The sequence below is a fragment of the Uloborus diversus genome, chromosome 9 (genome assembly GCF_026930045.1).
Source record: "Uloborus diversus isolate 005 chromosome 9, Udiv.v.3.1, whole genome shotgun sequence".
Classification (NCBI taxonomy): domain Eukaryota; kingdom Metazoa; phylum Arthropoda; class Arachnida; order Araneae; family Uloboridae; genus Uloborus; species Uloborus diversus.
In genome coordinates, this window is record NC_072739.1 from 93,113,940 (window position 1) to 93,136,895 (window position 22,956).

The following is a 22,956-nucleotide window of genomic DNA, read 5'->3' on the forward strand; positions in this document are numbered from 1 at the left end:
ATTATTTAATTTAAAAATGATACAAATGTAAAAAGTGACATCAGTTTTAATAATGAATATTCTTTCTATTGTCATAAGAATTAAAACGATGTCTTAAAAAAAATTATTGAAAAAAGAAATTCGTATTTCTATTTGGAGATAGTTCAATTATGTTTCCAAAAGAAAGGAGAAAAAAAAAACCTAAACTAATAAAAGCGGGGGGGGGGGGGGGGAATTGCTAGCGCAGGTGATAAAGTCGCCAAAAGTGGTACAGCTGACGATAAACTACATTTGTCAAACTGGAATTCCCCTCTGGTAACCTTTAGCGTATCGTATACTGTGTTGTCGCCAATGTCGCCAGCGGAAGTTTGCTTGGCGATGTTAGCGCAAAATGGCTTTCGTTCGATCGTAGCCAGCCATGTTACTACTGTAATTTATGCATTGTTCAATGTGTAACGTATTAATTATGCAAAATACCAATGGATTAAAGAAGATAACATTATAATAACCTTTTTTATTGAGGTTAGAAGACAGTGGATCATCAAAAATTATGAATAAACGGACAGAATTATCGGCATCAAGATCGCTACGCCATTTGGACATCTCACATGTATGTTTAAGAAAAATCATTTTTCTTCTAAGATACTGCATAAAAGCTTATGAAAACACTTTTAAACAATTAAAAATTGATTCTGAGGATCGATAAATACCTTTAAAACGAAAACATCATATACTTAGTTCTCAAATAATAGCATTTTAAAGATCGCAACTTTTGGACATACATCAAATTTCAAAGTTACGTTTTTTTTAAATCGTTTACAAAGTAAATAATCTATCTTTACTTTTGTTATCTGTGTAAAATATTAACAAAAAGTTATTCAGTGTAAGATTCATACCTTTAATTTTTTTTTGAAACGTATGGAAATAATTTAAAAAAAAATTTTTTTAATGGTACATTTGCTCAGTTAACGTTTTGGTATGTCCAAAATTGTGCCTTTTAGCAAAGAAAATATTTTTTTAAGGGCATTTGAAGAGCATTTTTTCCATAATTTATGTCAATTCTTGTCTCTATACAGCATTATAATTTACCTCAAAAATTTTAGAGTTGATTAAAATGAAAGTTATTTGGTGTTGAAGCTTCAAAGTTGAAGTCTGTGTTTGCTCCCACCTTTTGAGAACTGCCCAACTAGAAGAGTCATACAGGAAGAATAACTGGATTATCAAAAGCGATTTGCTACACATATATTATTAAAAGTCATTAAGATTTTACCTGTTACTGATAAAATACACTGGTGTAATTATTAGGCATGAGCATATCAGAATTTCAATTAATAAAATTATTAGAAAAAACATTTTACATGCACGTCATGTGCAATAAGATCATTTTCGAAAAATTATAAAACTTCTTATGAGCAAAAATACAGGATTTGATACATATCCACTAAAGCATTAAAAAGAGTTCAGATAAGCAAATTGTTATATTTTTAAAAAATGGTCTTTTTGTCTCACTTCAAAAATTGTTAATTTTTGAAAATTTCCCCAATTTTAAATTTGATTTCTTGGGCTATATGCATCTATGCAATAAAATAAACTATGAAACTTCCACATAAAGGAGTTAGACTGCCATCTTCATTTAGTAAAAACATATATTTTTTCATAATCCATAAGCGGAACACTAAGTCACAATCTTGGGGGAAAAAGTCAACTACAAGGCTTAGAAAAACTCAGGTTCCCACAGGTAGACATTAATTACATTAGTGCATGAAAATCTTCAGACAATACTAGCATTTAAACGATGCTTTGCATTGTCATATAATTCTTGCCCGAGAGAAGGAAGTCTCGTTGATATCCCATGATCATGTGATTCGTGGAAGAATCATGATGACCTTACTTTCTTTAGGCGAAATACACTGCGCTGTGGGAGAAAGGCCCATCTATTCCTTTAAAGTTCTATGATTATAACAGCATAGGTATGTTTCAAAAATAATATTTAAAAAATGAATTTTTTTAATTTAAGATTTTGCTACAACAAGCATACAAATTGAAAACAAGTAATAAAATAAATAAAGCAAAACATCAAATGCAGTTTTCAAAGTTTTTTTTTCTGAAAAAAAAAGGATAAAAATCATTAATACCTATTTTAGCTAATATTCATTTCATTTTCAACACAGTAGAATTTATTTAAAATGAATAAATTCTAAAGTTATTTTTCTGTTTAAAGTGTAAATATTGAGTATTTTGATGACTTTTTTTTTAAATTTATAATGAATCTATTCTGAGATAGCTTTTAATTAATTATTTCAACTATTTTACCATGAAGGAAAATCTTTCAGAACGATCAAAGGGGGAGAAAACACCGAAAGAACCCCTCTTTATAACCACACTAATATACCCGAAATATTAGAAATGAAAGCCATTAATAAAAGATAGCACTAGCACCTTTCTTTTCCAAAAATATCCATAAATTTAATTAAATTAATCATCAATTTGAAATTTAATTTTCCTTTCTTTGTAGACGATATTAAAGTAAAATTTTCATTGAGCTATGACGGAGTTTTATCCCCCCCCCTACCTCCCCTCTCACCCGCATATCGATAAAGAGACTATATATTAATTTTTCCCGAAGATTTTTGAACATAAAAATTATCGCCTAAACTTAAGTTATTTTACATTAAGCTACTTAACATAGTATTTACATAATACTTAATTATTTATTTCGTGTTTTCATAAATAAGTAATTCGCTCCCTTCATTTATTTTCCTGATAAATAAATACAGAAATATATTCTACAAAATTATCGTGCATTTTCAACAGTAAAATCTGACAACATCCTAGCAAAACTTATTGGATTGACTCCAAGAATAAAATATTGCTCAAACTAATACAGCCACGTCTCGTTCTCGGACCAAACCAAAATAATTTCCAGAAATGAAATTATATCAATGGGCGTTAATATTTAAAATGTAGAAGAAACGTTGATTATCAGAAGGTGCTATATTTTTCAAACTATGTTCGTTCCCACTAAAATGTCCTAAATTTTGGTTTAAAATTTTTGTGCTAAAAAAATATTTGAAAACTTATAAAGATATCGAGAAATAGGTTGAAATAAAATTTCCCACAACAAAAATGTTTTTTCAATACTCACATAGTTATGAAGTAATTTCATAAGTAATTTTTTAGAAAAAGCTGTCAAAATGTAGGTAAACATTAAAGCATCGTTAATGATACTCATAAAGCCACACTAAAAAACAGTTCCAGGTCATTCCTTCATGAAAACAACAACACAAATCATAAATATCCTGCAGGAAAATGGACTATAAACGTTAAGTCTAAAATTACGTCATGAAATTCTACAATCAAAAAATTGGTTTTTGAAAAATTAAAAGGAAATACCTGAAAAATGAATCATCAAAATCTCTCATCATAGAGAACATATTTTTTGCTTGTCCTTTCGCAATTCACAGCCGAAGATGAAAATTTAAACCTAATGGAATACTACAATAGAATTTATCTTCGCAAAGGCGTATACACGCAGTAAAGTTGTGCTCGAATTTGTGTAGGATTTCTACTTCTAGAATATGCTAAAATCGCAATGGTGACAAAAACTTGCCAGATTCATCCAGAATACTAGAAATTTCTGTAAAGACGAATGCCAGTTTTTAGTTGCTACTATAAAAAACATCGACCACTCTTGTGTTTGAAAAATTGCTTCATACTACACTCTTTTGCCATTTATATTATCCAAAAATAAAGTCAGTCTTTACATTAATCTTTAAAAAGTAATTTATTGAGGCAATCTACATCTCAGAACATTTTTGTTAAATGAACCATGGCCAGACCATTGAGTCTAAATGCTCTCCTCCTGTTTAAAACTTTTAACTGTAACTGTGTAAAGTTATTACTTCCGGTTCCGTTTCGCAATAATTTGAAACTTCATCTTCATCAAAATATTGCAGCAAAAGCAATCATATGGGGACTTTTTCGAGGAGAGAACACAAAGGCAATATCATTCAAAATAGCAACTGCTAACCACTAACTAGCGTAGTAAATAATTTGGGAGTTTATCTCAAAAGTGTCATAATATAGCACCAAAGAGTCTTATTGAAAACGTATAATTTTTCGGACTTATCATGGAAACGGAAAACTCATCTTCAACGACTGGTAATTTAAGCCGAAAATTCCTCTTCACTATAGTTTTTCTCTTCTTTTTTTCATTAACTGTTATAAATTATCTTCAATTAAGATCATGTAAAATATTATTGTTTAAGTTGCACAACTTTTTTGTCATACACACTACTTCGTTTCGGTATCATATCAATGTTAAATAATCATAATTATAAAGTTCATTATTATTTAGTTTTCGTTTTAAATTTAAAATTTTCTGGAAGCGACAGAATCATTCTCGAGAAAGATGTCCAAATAATATCTGAATGACAAAGGCTTTTAAAAAAAAAACCACACTTTGCTAAGAAGTATAAAATGTGGAAAAATCTTAAATTTTATTAACAAAATTTGCAAAAACTTGGTGCCATGCATTTTACAAAAACGAGAAACCCCCCCCCCCCTTTTTTTTCTTTTGTTAAGAATAGAACTGACGAATTAAAAGATACCATAGGGCAATTCCATGATAAGGCCAACCAGATGATCAAATTTTCAAAACTAAAATTTGTCAACAAATGAGGTGTCATTTTAAAGGTAAAGAGTTGTATATTTTGAAATGCCTGTCTAAAATTTGATCACTTCAGTTATAAATAAGTTACAGCAGGTTAAACCAAGGTCAACATCTTGAGTATTTTCAAACCATATTTGAAGACTCTCGAAGAAGTTCTGTTTTTTCCAAAAAATACATGCCAATATTATGAATTGAGATGAATAACCATTTAAAGATACAGAGTGTTGCTGGTGATGTTGCAAAAATGTGTCAAAATATAATTCATTTTGATTTGTAAAAGAATTCCTCTGGGGTACATTAAGTGTTTTACGTCCGACACCAAAATGGGCAGTTAATTATGCTGAGCCAATAATTTTAAAGCTACATACATGTATTTTTGGGTACAAAGTAAGATTTTCAATCTCTTTGATGTAACCTATTTTCATTTTGTAACAAGTGAATATTTTTTACTAAAATCTAGGTGTCGGACGTAAAAAAATTATTACGTCCGACACCGTTATATTCCTTTAAATAACATATGTTTTAAACTGTGTTTCTCCTTTTTTTGCCTTTAATTTCAAAGTTAAAGTGAAACATGCATAAAAAAACAACTTTGTGAATTTATTGTATATACATTTAGGGTTGATAGGGGTAAGTATGACCCCTTTTGAGAAAAGGTGTGTTGAATGAACGTAATACAGTTGATTAAGATCAATTTTGGCAAATTTGCCAAAACTATAAATGTAAAAAGAAATTAGAAACACTAAGTGACTGCACCTATGTAAAATTGGCTAAGGAAGAACCATTATCAACATTCAACCCATATAAATCTTGATGGTTTTCTTTCATGTAAGTTTCACAAATAACTAATCACCAGCTTTTGTAGCTGAACTATTAATTCCTACTAAGTCATCATAGTTGTCTTGTATTTCACTAATGCAAATATTTCATCAAAGTTGCTTTTGATTTTCAAATCCTCACTGTTAGGGGGGGGGGGACTACTTAGCCCATAGTGTGGGGACGTCTTATAGCAAAATTTTGCGGGGTAAGTGGGACCCCTACTCTAAAACAGATTTTAATAATATTTTACTCAAAAATTCTGACTGCAGTATGCACTTTAAGTTAAACTGTACATGAATGTTTAATGATCATAAAAAAATACATGCTAACCGGGAAACACTTCTTTGAAAAATGCTGCTTAAACTCGCCAAAAAATATTGTTCAGATTTTTTTTTTTTTTTTTTTTGACTAAGTTCCCTGACCTAGAAAAAAATTTCACTTAACCCAAATATATGCAAAACTAATCACTATGATGAACCATGACTTGATCAATGTAAAAAAGTATAAAAACCATATGGATATTTCAGTTTTTGGGGTGCGACCCACTTACCCCAGTGTCCCACTTCCCCCAATCAACCCTACTTTTGAATTTACTTGGTAAATTTTGTTTCAGTATATGTAACCTATAATTTACATATTTATAACTGTAATCATTGTTATGTATTTACATTTAAGAGCAATAGTTTACATCCAATATGAACAATTTACGTCCGACACCAAGCTAAAAATATTTTTTTTAAATAATTTTATTCCTTATAATATCATTTGAAAACTGTGATATATGCTTCAATCATAAGTGTACTTTAGAATTATGCTGTTTTTAAAATTAAAATGTGAGCCAATTCACAGACTTTTAATAATTTTTTAGTGAACCATCAATTTTACTATTTGTGTGTTTACGTCCAACACCAACTCTTTAAATTTTTTTAATTTATACTTTAGGGATCTATTTTGAAAAACTAAAATGATTTTTTATTCAGTGGGATGTAGTAAGTATCTCGTAAATAAATTTGATCATTTTGGAACAGTTTATATTTGGTAAATGAATTAAAACTGAGAAATTTTTCTTCATTTTTTACCATAGATCTTTAAAAGGGATAGATAGGCCTTTCTCCTACAGCACAGCGTATTTCGCCCGGAGAAAGTGGGGTCATCATGATTCTGCCGAGAATCACGTGATCAAGGGACATCGTGTCTCCCTCTTCTCGGGCAGCAGTGATATAACAATGCGAAGCGTCGTTAAAAGTCTAGGATTGTCTGAAGATTTTTCATTATACTTATGTGAGAAATCTCTATACGTGTGAATCTGAGATTTTTTAGCGAAAGAGGGTTTGATGAATGCAATGCTAGTGCCAATTTTATTAAAAAATAAAGCCATTGTGGACTTTCTGAGTAACAGAAATCTTTCTTTCTGCTAAAGGCAAAAAAGGTCCCTGCAGAGTCGAAATTAAGAATATATTAAGCAATTTATTGTAGATGCCGAGCATTATATTAAATCACTAAAATCAAGCGATGGAAAATTAGTTATAGTATGTCCTCGAAAAACTGGATTTTTAAGTTTCCTAATTTCCCTATTGAAAAGTGTGCTGGGAACATATGAAAAGTATGTAGGTGCCCGAATTCCAGTTCTAAACTGCGTAATGACTTATAAGCTTACTCGGGATCACCTTGAAACTTTTTTCAGTGCGATCAGGTTGTGAGGGGGGATTCAACAATAATCGTCGGACAATTTCGAAGTGCGAAAAAAAGATTATTCATTCATACGGAAATTAAGGAGTTCAGTTCTTTAAATTGCGCTGATTTTGACAACCTTCAAATGCTAAGATTAAATTTGAAGCGTAACAAAAATGCTTTGAAAGAAAGCCAATTCTTCCGATTCCTTTGACGACGATTTGGAAAATTCAGAAATCACCTCAATTAACATGACGCAGTATATTAATGATGTTTCTGACTACGCTGGATTTTTTGTGAACTGCGACGACTGCAACGCAGTCTTAACTACAATAAACCAAAAAATAGGCATAATAAAATTTAAGAATTTTGAGACACATTCAAGTATGATAAGTTATTGCAAGATTGCAACCATTGAAATATGTACATTTGTGAAGAACAACTGAGCGAGAATGAAAAAGTTTTGGGAGTAAAACACAAAAATATAATGTTTACTCATGAAGCCACAAGAGTTATGAGAAAAATTTCTAATTCCGTTTTTCTAAGTTTAAATAAGCATATGTTGGAAACAGAAGCAGCAGATTTTCTCGTTAAAAAGTTTATAAAATTAATCGTTACTAAATATTGAAGCGTTAGAATGTATCGCGCTGTCAATTCAAACAATGAAAATAATTCACAAAGACCAATAAGTAGGAAAGTGACAAAATTAATATTGTTGAGGGACAATAATCACTAGTTTTCTTCACCCTCGAGTTTAAATTGTCAAAATTATCATATCCTGTAGGACGAAAAAAAAAAAAGAAAAGAAAAATTGGGGAGAGGGAGGGTTGGGGGTGCGCCTGCTTCAAAAGTTATGATTGGGAAAATATCTAATGGACCATTCCATGAAAAAGCTGTCATTTTGTTCCGCATTTCATTAAAAAGTAATAACTTAAAAAGTAACAAAGGACATTTTTTTGCAAAAGTACAACAAATACATTTGCGATATCTTAATGAAAAAAAAATTGTTACTTTTTTTAATTATTACTTTTAGTGAAAAATATGAGGTGTTACGTGAGGGACAGAGTGTTCCCTTTTTCTTTAATAATGCGTTAAGTGGTTTAATTTAACCCATGCTTAAAGGGGAGTTTAACCCATGGGGTTTGACCCATGCTTAAAGCATTTGGCCCATGGGTTAAATGCTTTAATTTTCCCTAATTGTGCAAATGATCGCGGCACAAAGTGATTCTCTTCGATAGGGGAAACAGTTTCTTGTGAGAGGTGTCCCTTGATCACGTGATGTCCAACGGGGGATGTTGACGTGCGCTCTGAGGAGAAAAGTGGGGAGAAGGCACATCTATTTCATTTTAAGATCTATGTTTTTTACGTCCGACACCATGGAATTGCCCCAGACAGAACTTCCTTCTATCATTTTTTTGATAATAATAATAAAAATTGCTTGTGTACTTAATGTTGAAAGTTTTTAAAAATTCTGTTTTTGAATAGCTAAAAATGTTAGAACATTGAAATAAAACAATTCTGCATGTTTGTTGAACTTTAAAGTTAAATTACCTGCTTGAAAGTATGATACATAATTTATGTTTATTAATTTATGTTAAGAACATATTATATAAGTTTCCTTTTTTCCCCTTTTTCGTAATCCTCTCAATTATTTCAATAGGTTTAAAAACCATGCAATTGAATGATCAAAAGGCTGGAATGCAAGGATTAAATAAAGAAGCCATTAATAAAGTTATTTACGAAGCATCCAAAGGAACTCCATATTTTGCTTTTCAAGAAAAAAGACAGAGATCTATTGATTCTAAAGTTAACGAATTGTTAGCAAATCTTAAGAAAATTAATGAATTTCAAAGAAAAGATTCCTTAGAAAAGGTAAGCTAATTTAATTAATAATAAAGTTTTGATTGTGTGTGTGTGTAGTTTTTTTTTTAATTTTATTTATTTATTTTTGTGACATATTTAATTTTTATAAAACCAAACTGATGCTAGTGTTTGAAACGTAGCATGTGAGTTTTAAATTCAAATTATGAGTTTTTTCCCTTATGGCTTTATTTGGAAAATTAATCAATAAATCGGCAAAACAAAGAATGAATTCAGGGCACTAGGGGTCTTTAAACCAAAAAATTATGGCTGGCACTACATTCTAAAACTAAAAAATTATTTTTTATGCATATTCGAAGAGTTTTTTTTTTGGGGGGGGGGGTCGAGTTTTCTTGTAATTAACAAAAATTTCACTGTCTTCAGAAAATTTTACTTGAGTTCTCTTTCACGCCTGCAATGCACTATTTTTAATCAAGTTAAACACAAAGTAAAGGAGCAAACCTTCATTGAGAGTTTGTTATTATTTCTGTAGTCCAGGTGCGGATCCACGGGAGGGGAACTAGGGGAACGTTCCCCCTCCAAAATCCAAAGTGTACCTAAAAATTTTCAAAAGAGAGTACGGGAAAATTATTCCGTTTTTCAAAACTTGAACTATAAGAAAGGCGCCAGAAAAAGTAAGGAGAGAATTTCAAAAGCGGATCTAAAAAGAGGAACTGCTGGAATGTCCCTCCCCCCACACACACACACTTTTGAACGTGAACTAAGGTACCAGGAAAAGCAATTAGGCAACAACAGAAACGAATCCATGGAGGGAGCTGGGGGAACCTTCTCTTAAACCCAAAACCCCCATATATACCTAAAAATTTTCACAATAGAGTGTAGAAAAAATCTTCTGTTTTATAGAACTTAAACTCCAGGAAAAGCTCTAGAAAATTCGATCAAACAATAGCAGAGGCGGATCCTTGGAAGGGAACTGGAGGAACGTTCCCCTTCCTCTAAATTCTCATGTGTAGGTACTTAAAAATTTTCGAAACGTATTACAGCGAAGTTCTCCAGTTATATAGAACTTTAGCTTGAAGAAAGGCACAAGAAAAAGATAGGAGAGAATTTCAAAAGCAGATCTAAAGAGGAGAACTGGGAAATGTTCCCCTCTTCCCTGCATAAAAATAAATAAATAAAGACAAACCTGTTTAAACTGTTTTTTGCATTTATTTGGTGAAGGATTGATCATTATATTTAAAGCTACTGCAATTCAGTGGCGCTATTATAGGTGGAGGCTGGAGGGGGGGGGGACACAGGGCGACAGGATCCGTGATCCCCCAGAAGGCCGAGTAGAATGTTTTTGTGAAACATTTCCTATAATTAAAGAGAAAAATAGAACGTACCTTGGAAACAGTCGCCTTTTTTAGTCGGTCTAAAAATAAGAAAGTCTTCATAATGTCGGACGTCCGCTTCCTCCGCCAATACCTTTAAAGCGCGTGACAAATCTTGTTTTCTGGACTTCAATTTTGAAAATTTTAAAGGGGAGAACTACCTAACACCTCGCATTCTAATAACATCGAGAATCATTAAAAATTGCTTTTTTGGAGCTTCAATTTTGAAAAATTGCCAAACCCCTGACGTTACCAAATATGGTCTACAGTCAATTTTTTAAGATGTCGATAACGAAAAATTTCCGGACAAGGGTCTGAATGCTCCTGTAGAAAATCTGAACATTAAAAAATTAAGGTTTTGAAAAATTTAATGGGGAAAGCGGTTAAATCCTTTATCACGGAATATCGCTCAAAAACTTCGTTTTCTAGGACTTCAATTTTCGAAACATTTTTTGGGAAAAGCCCCAGAACCGTACTGCTCGAAGTATTGTCAAAGTTAGTCTGTAACTGCGTTTTTGGAAATTCAATTTCAGAAAATTTAGCGGAGGGATTTTCGATTTAAATCTATTTTACAAACTAGTATGTTGTGGCTATCATGAAACTTTCTTCGATATTTTTCTTTTTTTTTCCTGATCCCTCCCCATGCTTGACGAGGAAGCAATATTCCCAACAAAAACAAAATTACACATGCAAAAACTTGACGACCATCCCAATGTCTGAATTATTGCAAAAGCAAAGCGAAAATTGAAAGTTATTTTAAAAGCCTTGCTTGAATTAATTACAAATATTTTATTTGTTAACAAACATAAGATGGCAAGAGTTAAAAATTTTGAATCATTGAGATAGTATTTCCGGTCATTTCCATACAATTAAAATCACGAGAAATACGCAGACGATAATCTATTACGATTTATCTTTCTTATTGTTGCATTAATAAAGCTATTTTTATTCGCTAAAAAATAATGATAATAAAAATAAATCAGCACCCCTTGCCGTGATTGGCGCCAAAATTGAACCAAAGCCTGTTTACATATGGATTCACATATATTCCAAAATTCAACCAGAACATAGCATTACTTCTTGAGATAGGGCACTCACAATGGAAAAAAAGAACGGGCGATTGCGCTACCCCCTTTTTGAGCTATTGACACCAAAATAGAATCAGAACTTATACCCTCTAGGGGCTACTTGTCGATAAATTTTTCTTTCATTCCGTTCATTATTTCTTGAGATACAGCAGTCACAATTGACGACCAAAAACGTTCTATAGCTCAACCCCCGTTTGAGTTATTGACACCAAAATTGAATCAGCACCTGTTCCTGTTAATGGCAACATATGGACCAAATTTTGTTTGATTCCGCCAGTTACTTCCTGAGGAATAGCAAGCATGCGTAACTCAAAAAACGTCCCATTGCTCCACCCCCCTTGGAGGAATTCGCGCCAAAAACCAATGGGCACAAGTTCACATAGGGGCACATATGTGTACCAAATTTCGTTCGATTTCATGCGGCAGTTTTTGCTGTAGAGCGGCCACAAAAAACTGGTCACACACAGACGTGACACACATACACACACACAGACAGACAGACATTTTCCAAAAATAGTTGAAATGGACTCAGCACACCTCAAAACGTTCGAATCCGTCAAAATTCGAAATTCGAAAATTTGCACGAATCCAATACTTTCTTCTATATATTAGATATAGAAGAAAGTAAAAAACGGAGGCAGCCCCCCAAAAAAATCCCATCTCTGACCCTGCCGTCAATAAATATCGCCTATAATTGCGTTTTTACAACTTTAATTTCCGCAGGCGGCCCCCGAACCTTTCTTTTTCGTAACATCACCAGAGGCTGTCTAAAACTGCGTCCTTAAGACTAAAATTTCAACATTTTTTTTCAACAACCGCCCTATCAGATGGTGAAAATTTTAAAAGTGCACCCTCTATAAAACTTTTGTGGTTGAACCACTGGTGCAAATATTATTTCCTTTAAGCACATACAAATAGAAAAATGAACAAACTTTTTAAACTAATTATTTAAGAATTGTACTTTTAGAATTTGTAATGAATACATTTTTTTCATAAGAGGCATTAAGAAGCAGTAGATACGTTGTAAAACTCAATATTTATGGTTATTTTTTAATGAGTAATTTCATTTAACTCCCCCACCCCCATAAACATACTTGCTAGAAAAGTTCCCCTCCCAAATCCATAGTCTGGATCCGCCCCTGCTGTAGTCTGAATATGGTTTGGAAAAGCGGCTTCTTTTTTAATAAGAATTCAAGCCATTTCTGACCATAAAAGTAGATGTTCTGCATTGATTTTACTTGCATTGCAGATCTCTGCTGTGTGCAGGTAAAGGACAGTAAGTGCAAATTTTTCAATTTTTTGCTTTTGTCATCTGTTTTACGTTAGCAATACTTCACTAGCTTATTCAGTAAGTTACCGCCCTATAGCCAGGGCTAAGGCAGAAATACATGAAATACACCGCCAGCTCAGTCAATTCATTCTCAGTCATGTCATGAATTGACTGAGCTGGCGGTGTATTTCATGTACTTCACTAGCTTGCTTTTTTGGTTTCTGCGGGAAAAAAGGCTTGAGAAAAGCGTCTAATTCAGACATTTCCCTATTGTTAGTATTGAATCCAACACACATTTCTTCAAATATCTCAACATTTTATTTCTGGAGACACTGCCATTTACCTACCCGCGGCAGATCTGGCATTCCATAGTGGTGAGAATGTGAAAGGATTAAAAATGTTCTGCTAAGCAATCATGACTGTGTGTTTATTATCTTGTTATCTTCTATTCCCTATTTGTTTTTTTGTTTCTGAAAATTATTTTAAAAGAAACAGATAAGAAAAAGAGGTACTTAGGCAACCTTTCTGAGCGGTCATCCCTGTTAGTCGGGGCTGTGCTTAGGGGGGGGGGGCAAACTGTGCGGCTGCACGGCGCCGCTAAAATATTTTGATGTTAAGGGGCTGCTAAAATATTACAAGAGAATAAAATATTTCTGTTTGAATAAATACCTTCTTTCTAATGGTACCAACAAAAAGATGATGCTATGGGACGAACTTGAGCTACAGTGCATCAAAAATAAGCAATTTTTTTATGTGAGCAATTTTGACAGCCACTTTGGAAGCCAATATCTTTTAGAAAATCAATATTTATGCTCTGCAATTTTAACCCATTAAAAGCATGTATGAAGTAAGAGCTTTTGAATCATTTTTGTTCAGAATTTATGACATTCTAAAATCCAGGAAAAAGTTTCTCCACTGCGTTTTTCTTGCGACTTTGCATGCGTGCTACACAAAAGTTAATGAACTCAAACTCATAAAAATACTAGAACATCGTATTAACAACCAAAAGTACTTAGAGCTCCTAAAATTTCAGGCTTCCAGTCGTGTGATAAAATTTTCTGTAATCTGAACTTAAACATGGCAATTCGTTACGACAGACAGAATTTTGAACTCACTTTCTATCATTATTCAAAAGAACACCATTGAAGGAAAAATTTATTTTGAAATGAAAAAAATCTGTTCTTTCTAATGTACAGTATAACCACTCCTAACGGACACCCCTCTTATGCAGACAATTTTTAGTTCCCCAATTCCCCAAAGGCAAATAGCATTATTAAACCCCTGTCCTGCGGACACCCTTCTATTGAAGACAAAAAAAAATTGTCCAGTTAGTGTCTGATTAGAGGGGTTTTACTGTATTAATGAAAAGAAGATGAAAGGTAACAAACTTAAGCTACAGCTCTTTGAAAATAAGCAATTTCACTTGAACGGCTTTGATAGCCACTTCGGATGACAACTAGGTCTCCTGACATGGAATGCCTCTTCTATATTTGCATACGTGAAAAGGCAGAAAAAGGTCAAAAATTTTCATTCTTTTTCGGAACGTTGTTCTGAAGTTAGATTTCAATTTCGTATTCCATACTCCCCTCCCCCCCTTTGGGCTGAAAACAATGCAATTTGGATACCAGTCTTTATTTCATCAATTACATCTTTTTCCGATTCCAAAAATTTTCTTTGCAACCATATTTTGTATCTTATTTTTTTACACTAATTTTGTACTTATAAAAATCTCGAACTAACTTATACAGATGAGTGACACACTACAGTTGGTTATGATTTGGGAGAGAATAAATAAATAAAAAAATGATTATTTATCGACTAAAGGACAAATTTTGCACACGGCCGCTAAAACTTTAAGCACGCTCCTGCTGTTAGTAGCCAGTTTCCCATGTCAGGCAATTTTTGGCCTATGTGCTCAACCCTTTAGAGTGGCTATTCAAACTTCTCTAAGCAACAGGGCTGTCGCCTATCTGAACTTTGAAATAGACTGGCGACTACTCTTCCATTTTGGTTCTTAATTTTATTTACCGTCAGCTGTCACCCCATTTTTGTGCCTTTTAGGCGCAATTTTGGATTCAGATGATGAAGCTCCTGTTATTTGTATAGTTGTAATAAACAAAGAGTCATGTTTTCGACTAATCTAACTTTGGAGAAAATTGACGACTTCATAGCTAATTCAGAAGCCATAGCAGATGACTCAATTCGGGATTTGTTTTTACACGTTAATAACAAACTTGAAAAAAATTGGTTTCTATAAAGCCAGAAAATTGTAAGCAAGCACAAATTGAATCTCTTTATCCTAGGAAGTAGAAATCATAAAATAAAGCATTTTCTTTTCTTTATTTTCTCAGAAAAGAATGTTAAAGTGTTGAATTGTATCATTTGTAGTACAGTTTCAAGTTCAATAACCAGAACCTTTAATAGCGGTCACCCCCTCTAAGTCGCCAAGTTTTAACAGAACGGAGGGGTGACTACTCAGAGAGATTTCACTGTACTATACATATTTTATCCAAAATTTGTTGTTTTAGAAAAAAAACCATTAATGTTTTGCATAGATAAATCTTGCTTTTTATCCATGTTTTGTGTAAAATTGTCATTGTGGTTCTTATGTATTACAGTCGGACTTATTTATGACGAGCGGGAAGGCATCACAATCCTTGCTCGTCATAATTGAGTTCTTATACTATACCCAGGGCCGGATTTGGAAGTGTGGAGGCCCCGGGACAACGAAGGAGTAAAGGCGCCTAATCAGGGTTCGAAAAGACCATCATATTTTCGAAAATATCCGATACTTTGATATATATTCGAATATTTTGATGTATATGTATATATCCGATATTTTCGATCAGCACTTTAATAGTAAATACATCCTGAAGCTACTGCTATTAATTTTTCTGCATTATTATTATTATAATTTAAAGCCTTAAAATTACTGTTCCTTATTTATATCTAAACATACATTTTATTTTAAAAGTTATGTACTTTTATGGTTATTTTCTGTCCTGTTACGGTATAACACATTTATTGTCATCAAAATAGTCATGATTGATTTTTAAAAATGTATCTGCACTCTTCTGAATACAGTTATACATTTTATTTGTTCAATATTCCTTCTAATGCCTTAGTACCCAAACTTAGAACAGTGTCCTAAATTTCAACCATATTATAGGATTTCCACCAATTTAAAGGGCTGAATCCTTTCTTTGGTGGAAAAAAAAAGCGCCCCCATGCAATCTATTGCTAATAGAAAATTATAACAGATTTTTAATGATTAATTCAGAATTTTTTGTTATTATTTAAAAATGTCAATAAAAGGGGGGGAAGCGGGAGAAAATCGACGTGTTCAATAGATATTTTCTTTAAAAAATTTCCATTCAAATCATTTTGTCAAAATATTTTTGAGTTTTTGATCTCAAGAAGCGAGAAGTTGTAAGGATGACCTGCAAAGTTGACCATTTTTCAGATTTTTTTACTTACTTTTTTTCTCTTTAACTCATAGGCACAAATTAAATTAAATGAATTTAAATATATATATATATATATATATATATTGCTACTTAAATGCTCGATCAAATAAAAAATTGATAGTAAATGGATAATTGCAATCAGGGCTTTCTGATATATCGATAACAATATTATTTTTGTGCAAGCATTCTTTGTAGAAATACAAAACAAAAGTCTGACAAAAAAACATAGAATTTGATGACCCGTGAAAGTTAGGATATTTTGTAAAAAAAATTTTTTCATTGTGGGGGCTCCTTTGTTGTGAAGGCCTCGGGGCAGTAGCCCGGCCCATAGGCAGATTTAGGACTAAGTTCCTGGGGGGGCAGGATTTTTTTTTTTTTTTTTTTTTGCTAAGGATTACCCATTGCTAAACCTTCAGACATTCGAAAGTAAGTACCATTGAACACTTTCGAATAATTTTGTAATCCTTTGAGTCCTATTTTAAGTGACATTCATATGCACTATTTGGAGACTAAACTTTTTGAAACCATAACGTTTCCGTTCTATGTTCGGTACGTTGACAATTGCTTTGTTTTGCTTGACCAAAACCATGTTGATAATGAATTTTTATTTTCTACTTTAAATTCTATCGATCCTTGCATCCAATTCACTATTGAAATGGAAACTGATAGTTCTCTTTCATTTTTTTACGTCTTTATTACTAAAAGTAATGATGAATTTATGACTTCGGTGTTTCGTAAGCCTTTTGCTGTTACACTACCTCCTCACAAATGTTCTTCTCATCCTCCAAACCAAAAGTTGGCCTCATTCAAGGCTTTTGTGTTCCGTGCTTTGAACATCTGTTCTTCCTCCAATTCTTTAAATGCTGAGTTTTCTTATCTTAAAGCAGTGGCTTTCGATCGTGGTTATTCTCCTAGCATCATTGATTCAATTTATAATAAGTTAATTAAGCCCTCTCATTCTGAAAAGGTTTCTGCTTCTAGTGTTTCGTATACTAGTGTTTTGCCTTATTATCCAAAAGTTAGTCATCAAGTTGCAAAGATTTTGAAGAAATTTGGTTTCGATACAGCTTTTTCTCCAGTTAATAAGATAAAATTTACAAACTTAAAGGACCCCATTGATTGCCATAGCAACTGGGGCATTTATAGCATCTCCTGCAAGTGTGGACTTGGCTACGTTGGACAGACTAAACGTGCTCTCAAGCACCATCTGAAAGAGCACGAAAACTATGTTAAGCATAAAGAACTTGCTCGTTCTTCCATCGCTCAGCATTGCTGGACTTCTGGTCACTGTTTTGATTTTTAATCTGCAAAGATTATTTGTAAATGTTCTTCGGTTTATGACCTCGATTTCTGGGAAGCTTACCATATTTGGAAAAATTCTCATTCTCTTGTCAATGATTTTTCCAGCACTCCATTTTTTCATGATATTTGGAAGCAATTTCTATAATTGCCTTTCCTGTTTCTTTGGTGTCTCGCACTCTTTTTGTCTCCTGGCTTCTGATTGGTTGTCTCTTGCCTTGCTTTGAGCCCGGAGCGTACATGCTGTTCGCTGATTGGTTGTTTGCTGTCATGTTCCTGTATTCTTATTGGTTGGCTCTCTTTGGTATAAATACCGGTGTCCACCTGGTTTTTTGTCTGTTCTCTCGCAACTTCTGGTTGTGTTGGTGAGCTTTTTGCACTGATGAAGAGGCTCCATTGTAGCCTTGAAATAGCTATATGCTGCATTTTCTCGAATATTTGTGCTTTATTTACGTTGTTTTTTCACCTTAATCATATTGTAGCACAAAGCTTATATGATAATTTTTCATTTAAAATGAGAGGGTGCCTCATGAAAAAATAATATCTTCAAAAATAAGATGCGCCCTAATATACACACAATATTTTGACTCAGAACTATTTAATACTATGGCAAAGATGCACTTTAGTAATAAGGGTCAAAGATTACCCCCCCCCCCTGGTCTCGCTTTGAAACTTTCAGGTATTTTTTGATGAACTCACAATCACCCCTGTATTTGAATTGACCTGAAGAGAGGTGACTGGTATCAAGAGAGTGACGCAGGGCTCCCTTTTAAGTAGGACATAGCATATTCCCTAATGTAGGGGATCCGGGGGTTTGTCCCCCGCAGGAAATTTTGTAAAATGGATTTTAAATTCTGCATTTCGAAGCCTTATAAGGGTTAATTGGATAGACAAAAATCTCTGGAAAAAAAAGACAAATATATATATTTAAGTTTTATGATTTAAATGTGTGTAAGTTAATACTTTAAAAGAAATGCTATACAGATTTAGAAAATATGTAACATGAGAGTAGCATACTACTTATTAGAACAATTCATAATTTATACACTTGATAAGAAATAAAATTGAAGCACACTTTGCTTAGGAGTTTCAAAGACTTGTCTAATTATTTTCAAGGTTTGGTTGGTTAGATTGGGTGTTTTGGCATAAGAGCCCTAGTAGGTTATAATGCGCCAATTCTTTTCAAGGTTTTTAGAACATTTAATATTTTAAGGCACCTCATTTACACTTTCCAGTCTCTGAAATTGAGTTCTAGATTATACAATTGTACAGTATTATTCAAACTTTGTAAAAACAAAAAAAAAAAAAAAAAACAGGTACTTTAAGTTTAAAAGAAAAAAATAAACTATAGAATTCTCTCATTACAATAACCTTGTTTTTAATTATAAGCAGTGCAGAAAACGAAAAGGAATAGAGGTAGTGTCATTTTTTCCGGGCTAAACAGATCAACAATATGCAGTAGAAGCAAGATAAAAGCAATTAGTACAAAAGAATTTCCAAAATACTGCATTTGGGATTGAATAAATAGCAAGATATGAAACATCTGAGTCACAAAAATTTATTTCAAGTAATATGTTAAAAACGTAAGCACCATGATTTTTACACTTTTGATGCAGGATGTAGCAAGGAGCTGAATTTGACATATTTTGGCATTCCTTCCCCTACTATTTGTTAGAAATTTTAAAATTTCAGGTTTGTAGCCACACGTTTTCCAAATATTCAAGGTTTTCAAGCACTTGAAAATAAAATTAGTTTTTTCAAGCACTTTTCATTTTTTAAGGAACAAATCATGCAATTTTTTTGCGAGTTACGGACCCACTTCAAAGCAGTAGCCCGAAGCTATGGCTTATTTATCTTATAGGCAAATCCGGCACTATATGTAATTCACTCTTAATTGCAGATTTTTGTAATTTTTACGAAAATTCGTCAGTTTTTACGGTTAAAGGATTTTTACAATTTTACCAATCTGAACGTGTGAATTCCAGAAGGTTCTTCAAAATTTTTTGTCTGTAAGAACACAAAATATCTCATTTTTGAAGCCATGCAAATTGAAAATAAACATTCTGAGAAAGAAAACAAATCATAACGAGTAGATCGTTCTGTTAGCGCAAATGGGGGAGGGGGGTTCTCTTTGTTTTAGGTTCTAATTTAATACTTATCAATTATTATAATAGTTGCAGCTGAATGCATACCTTGTTTAGCCTATATTTTCATTTATATACTTGCCCAAATGGTTTTCAGTCCAAAATAGTGAATATAGGCATATATTTAGCACCCCAGTGACAGCTGTACTATTTGTATTTAATGTTCTTTTTTTCTTTTTTCCCATCAGAAAAGGACATTCGCTATTCTCTTCATTTTCATTGAACTATCCAAAAAAGAAAAAAAATAAGGATTTTTATGTTTTAAGATTTTGGAAGATGTGTTCTTACTATTTTAAATCCTCCCAAAACTGGGGTGCATTGCCCCTCTATGCCCCCCCCCCCTCAATAAATCCAAATAATAATCCAAATATAAAAATTCTCCCTTCTGAACAAGTCAAAAAAGAAACAAAAAAGATTTTTTAAAATTTCTTTGGAAGATGTGTTGTTACTATATAAAGTCCTCCCAAAACTGGGGGGGGCATTGCCCCCCTCTAACCCCCCATAAATCCGCCCATGGCCCGGCCTGCCCTCTACTTTTGTAATTTGTGGAAAATATTATCAAAAAATTATTCAGTTTGAGATTCATACCCTTATTTTTATTTTATTTTTTAAATGAATGGAAATAATTAATTTTTTTTTTAATGGTTTATTTGCTCAGTTAACGTTTGGAATGTCCAAAAATGTGCCTTTAGCAGAGAAAATATTTTTTAAGGGTATTTGAAGAGCATTTTTTCCATAATTTATGTCATTTCTTGTCTCCATACAGTATTAAAATTTAACTCAAAAATTTTAAGTTAATTTAAATGAAAGTTATTTGGTATTAAAGCTTCAAAGTTGAGGTCTCTGTTTGCTCCCACCTTTTGAGAACTGCCCTTTACCTAGTCGGACGAATAACAAGTAGTATGAGTAGAAAAATTCCATTGTATTTCAAGTGCTTTTCTTCTCCACAAATGAAAGGAAATGGTCATCATAACATGTTCTCAGGATTCATGACTCATCACTTACTTTCAGTTGGTTTTGAAAGGTTAAGGATTTTTCCCAAGAAAGGATAAACTGACCTGGAAGTTAGTAGATATTTTATGAATTACAAAGAATTGTTCACTTTGAGTGGAGTTTTTGCTTGATAAAAATTAGGTTTGCTCCCATAGATTTAACATCGTAAAAACCAAGTATTTCCGATTTTCTCGCTAAATCTGGGTTCACCTTAAATCAGGGCTTGTTATAAGCGAGTTTGACTGTATTAGGTGCTACTCGCATTTAAATACTTTGAATAAAATATTACTAGTTGAAATTGAATATTACCAGTGAAATGTTTAAATATTTATTCAAATAATGTTAAAATGTCTTTAGATGTCGGCATTGGGGTCAGCTTTAGAAGCAGAACGAGACTTGACCCACTCAATAGTTCACATCGACATGGATGCCTTTTATGCTGCAGTTGAAATGTTAGATGATCCAGGTCTCAAAGAAAAGCCTATGGCTGTTGGCTCTTCATCTATGCTGGTAATTATTGAAGTATTTTGTTTTCAGGCTTAAAAAATAGCTATCAACTTGAAATGATGATCTGTTTTGAAATAATATTTATTATTATTAAATATTTTCTTACTCTGAACCTTTTTTTTTGGTCATTTGTGGATTTATGCTCATAGAAAATTCTATGATTTTCAATATCAGCCATCCTGGCGATGATACTTTATTTGGTTTACATAAGTTTTCGTTTGTATCAAAATTATTAACAAGGGTGATGGAATTTTTTTCCTTTATCAACCCTGCGACAGATTGTGATCCTCCTCTTGTCATTGTTTATCCAGAGATATGTTTAACTAAAGATACTTGCCTTATTAGGTATAACTGGCATCATTGCTTTGTAGGATAAAAAATCTTTCTGATTTTGTTATTTGATCGAAAATAGCTTACAAATCCTTTACCCTCATTCAAATTTTATTTCTTTATTATGCTTCCGACCGTAAAATATTTAAAAATTGGTACAATGTTTTGGCAAATGTGCAATGTGGCACTTTTTCTTCCAGTGTAAAATTTGGAATAAAATGGATCATGTAATCCATGATCAGTCTGACATTTCAATTCCAACGTACAAGCCAATTATTAACATTGCGTGATAGTGTTTTTTAATGTTTTATGTATGGTAGCTTTTTAAATATATTGTTTGTTAACTTTATTGGGCATGATTGCTGTACATACTGGCAAACAAGCGAGTCCTTTCTGAGAAAAAAATGGTAAAATGATGAGTGAAAAAATAACGGTTTGTGTATAAACCAACTCTACTTTCAAGAAAAATCAGTAAGTTTTTGCTGTGTTTGTTGAACAGGAAAAGAAAGAAAAAAATCTAACAAATCTTTTTAATATTAGAAATTTCTCTGTCTGGGACCAGAGCAGAATAGTCCCAACGTAGTCCATGCGTGTCGTAGGACGTAACTAAAATGGACACCCAATCTAAAGTGCAAAGCACTGTGATGATGGGATGGATGGCATCTGGGTTGCATGATGTCTATACGATCCCTTCAAGGAAAAGTGCAAAACCTCATTGTATTTAACTTTACACTCCTACAGGGTGGTTGTGCGGGTGTTGACCTTTTTACCACCTCATAGTTCCCAGCTACTGTTTAATTGGAGGCTGACTTGAAGGAGAAAACGAGCAACCTTGCTGCTGGAGGAGGTGAGGGTGTAAGTCTATAACCCATCGACTGAGGGGGGGGGGAAGGTGCAAGTCTGCAACCCACTGACTGCAGTAAGGGGGTAGGGGGTTCTCAATTTCGGACAAAAATACATCAGGCGCAGGCAAGAGAGGGGGAGGCTGGTACAGGAGGCGAAAGCCACTGGGCCAGCCTTTCCCAAGAAGGTAGGGAAATCAAACATTTTTGGTCAGAGGTTTCAACTCCTTCCCCTGTACAAACTGCTGAATCTTTAAGAGTAAGGACATATCAACCACAGTCCTATGCTCAAGCAGGGAGTATGTTTATGATGGCTGTTGTGAGAGAAACCTTCTCTTCGGAGAAGTTATCTCACAATGACATTGAATGTATTCAGCTGGTCATCCTAAGAAGGGCAGTTCTGATTCTTTCTGGAGATCACATGCCGAAAATGCGAAAGGCTTCTTAATAAAAGTAGTTATTGGGAAGGCTTTTAGGCTTATTGGTCAGTGCACCTTAAAGCGGCACCTTGCTTCAATGGGTGTCATTAAGGATCCAACTTTCTGGGGTTGCCTCTTTCTTGAAGAAACTGTTGCTCACATCATGTGTGATTCTGAAGTGTTTTTTGCCTATAGGTTTGAACAAATTGGTCGTCATTTTCTTGAACCATAGATGATTCATAACATTCCTATTAGGTGTGCG

At 33.2% G+C, this 22,956-nt stretch overlaps 2 protein-coding genes across 2 annotated transcripts in view; one reads left to right on the top strand and one right to left on the bottom strand.

Moving 5' to 3' along the window:
• Positions 1-3,611, bottom strand: part of LOC129229845 (myeloid leukemia factor 2-like) — a 38,167-nt gene extending 34,556 nt beyond the window's left edge. The window contains exon 1 of the mRNA XM_054864220.1: positions 3,373-3,611. Within this exon, the coding sequence (XP_054720195.1) occupies positions 3,373-3,413 (41 nt within the window). The 5' untranslated portion in view covers positions 3,414-3,611. The remainder of the gene's footprint in view (positions 1-3,372) is intronic.
• A 5,354-nt stretch (positions 3,612-8,965) lies between these two features.
• Positions 8,966-22,956, top strand: part of LOC129230007 (DNA polymerase kappa-like) — a 28,455-nt gene continuing 14,464 nt past the window's right edge. Inside the window, exons 1-2 of the mRNA XM_054864393.1 lie at positions 8,966-9,013; positions 20,954-21,106. Of these exons, the coding sequence (XP_054720368.1) occupies positions 20,954-21,106 (153 nt within the window). The 5' untranslated portion in view covers positions 8,966-9,013. The remainder of the gene's footprint in view (positions 9,014-20,953; positions 21,107-22,956) is intronic.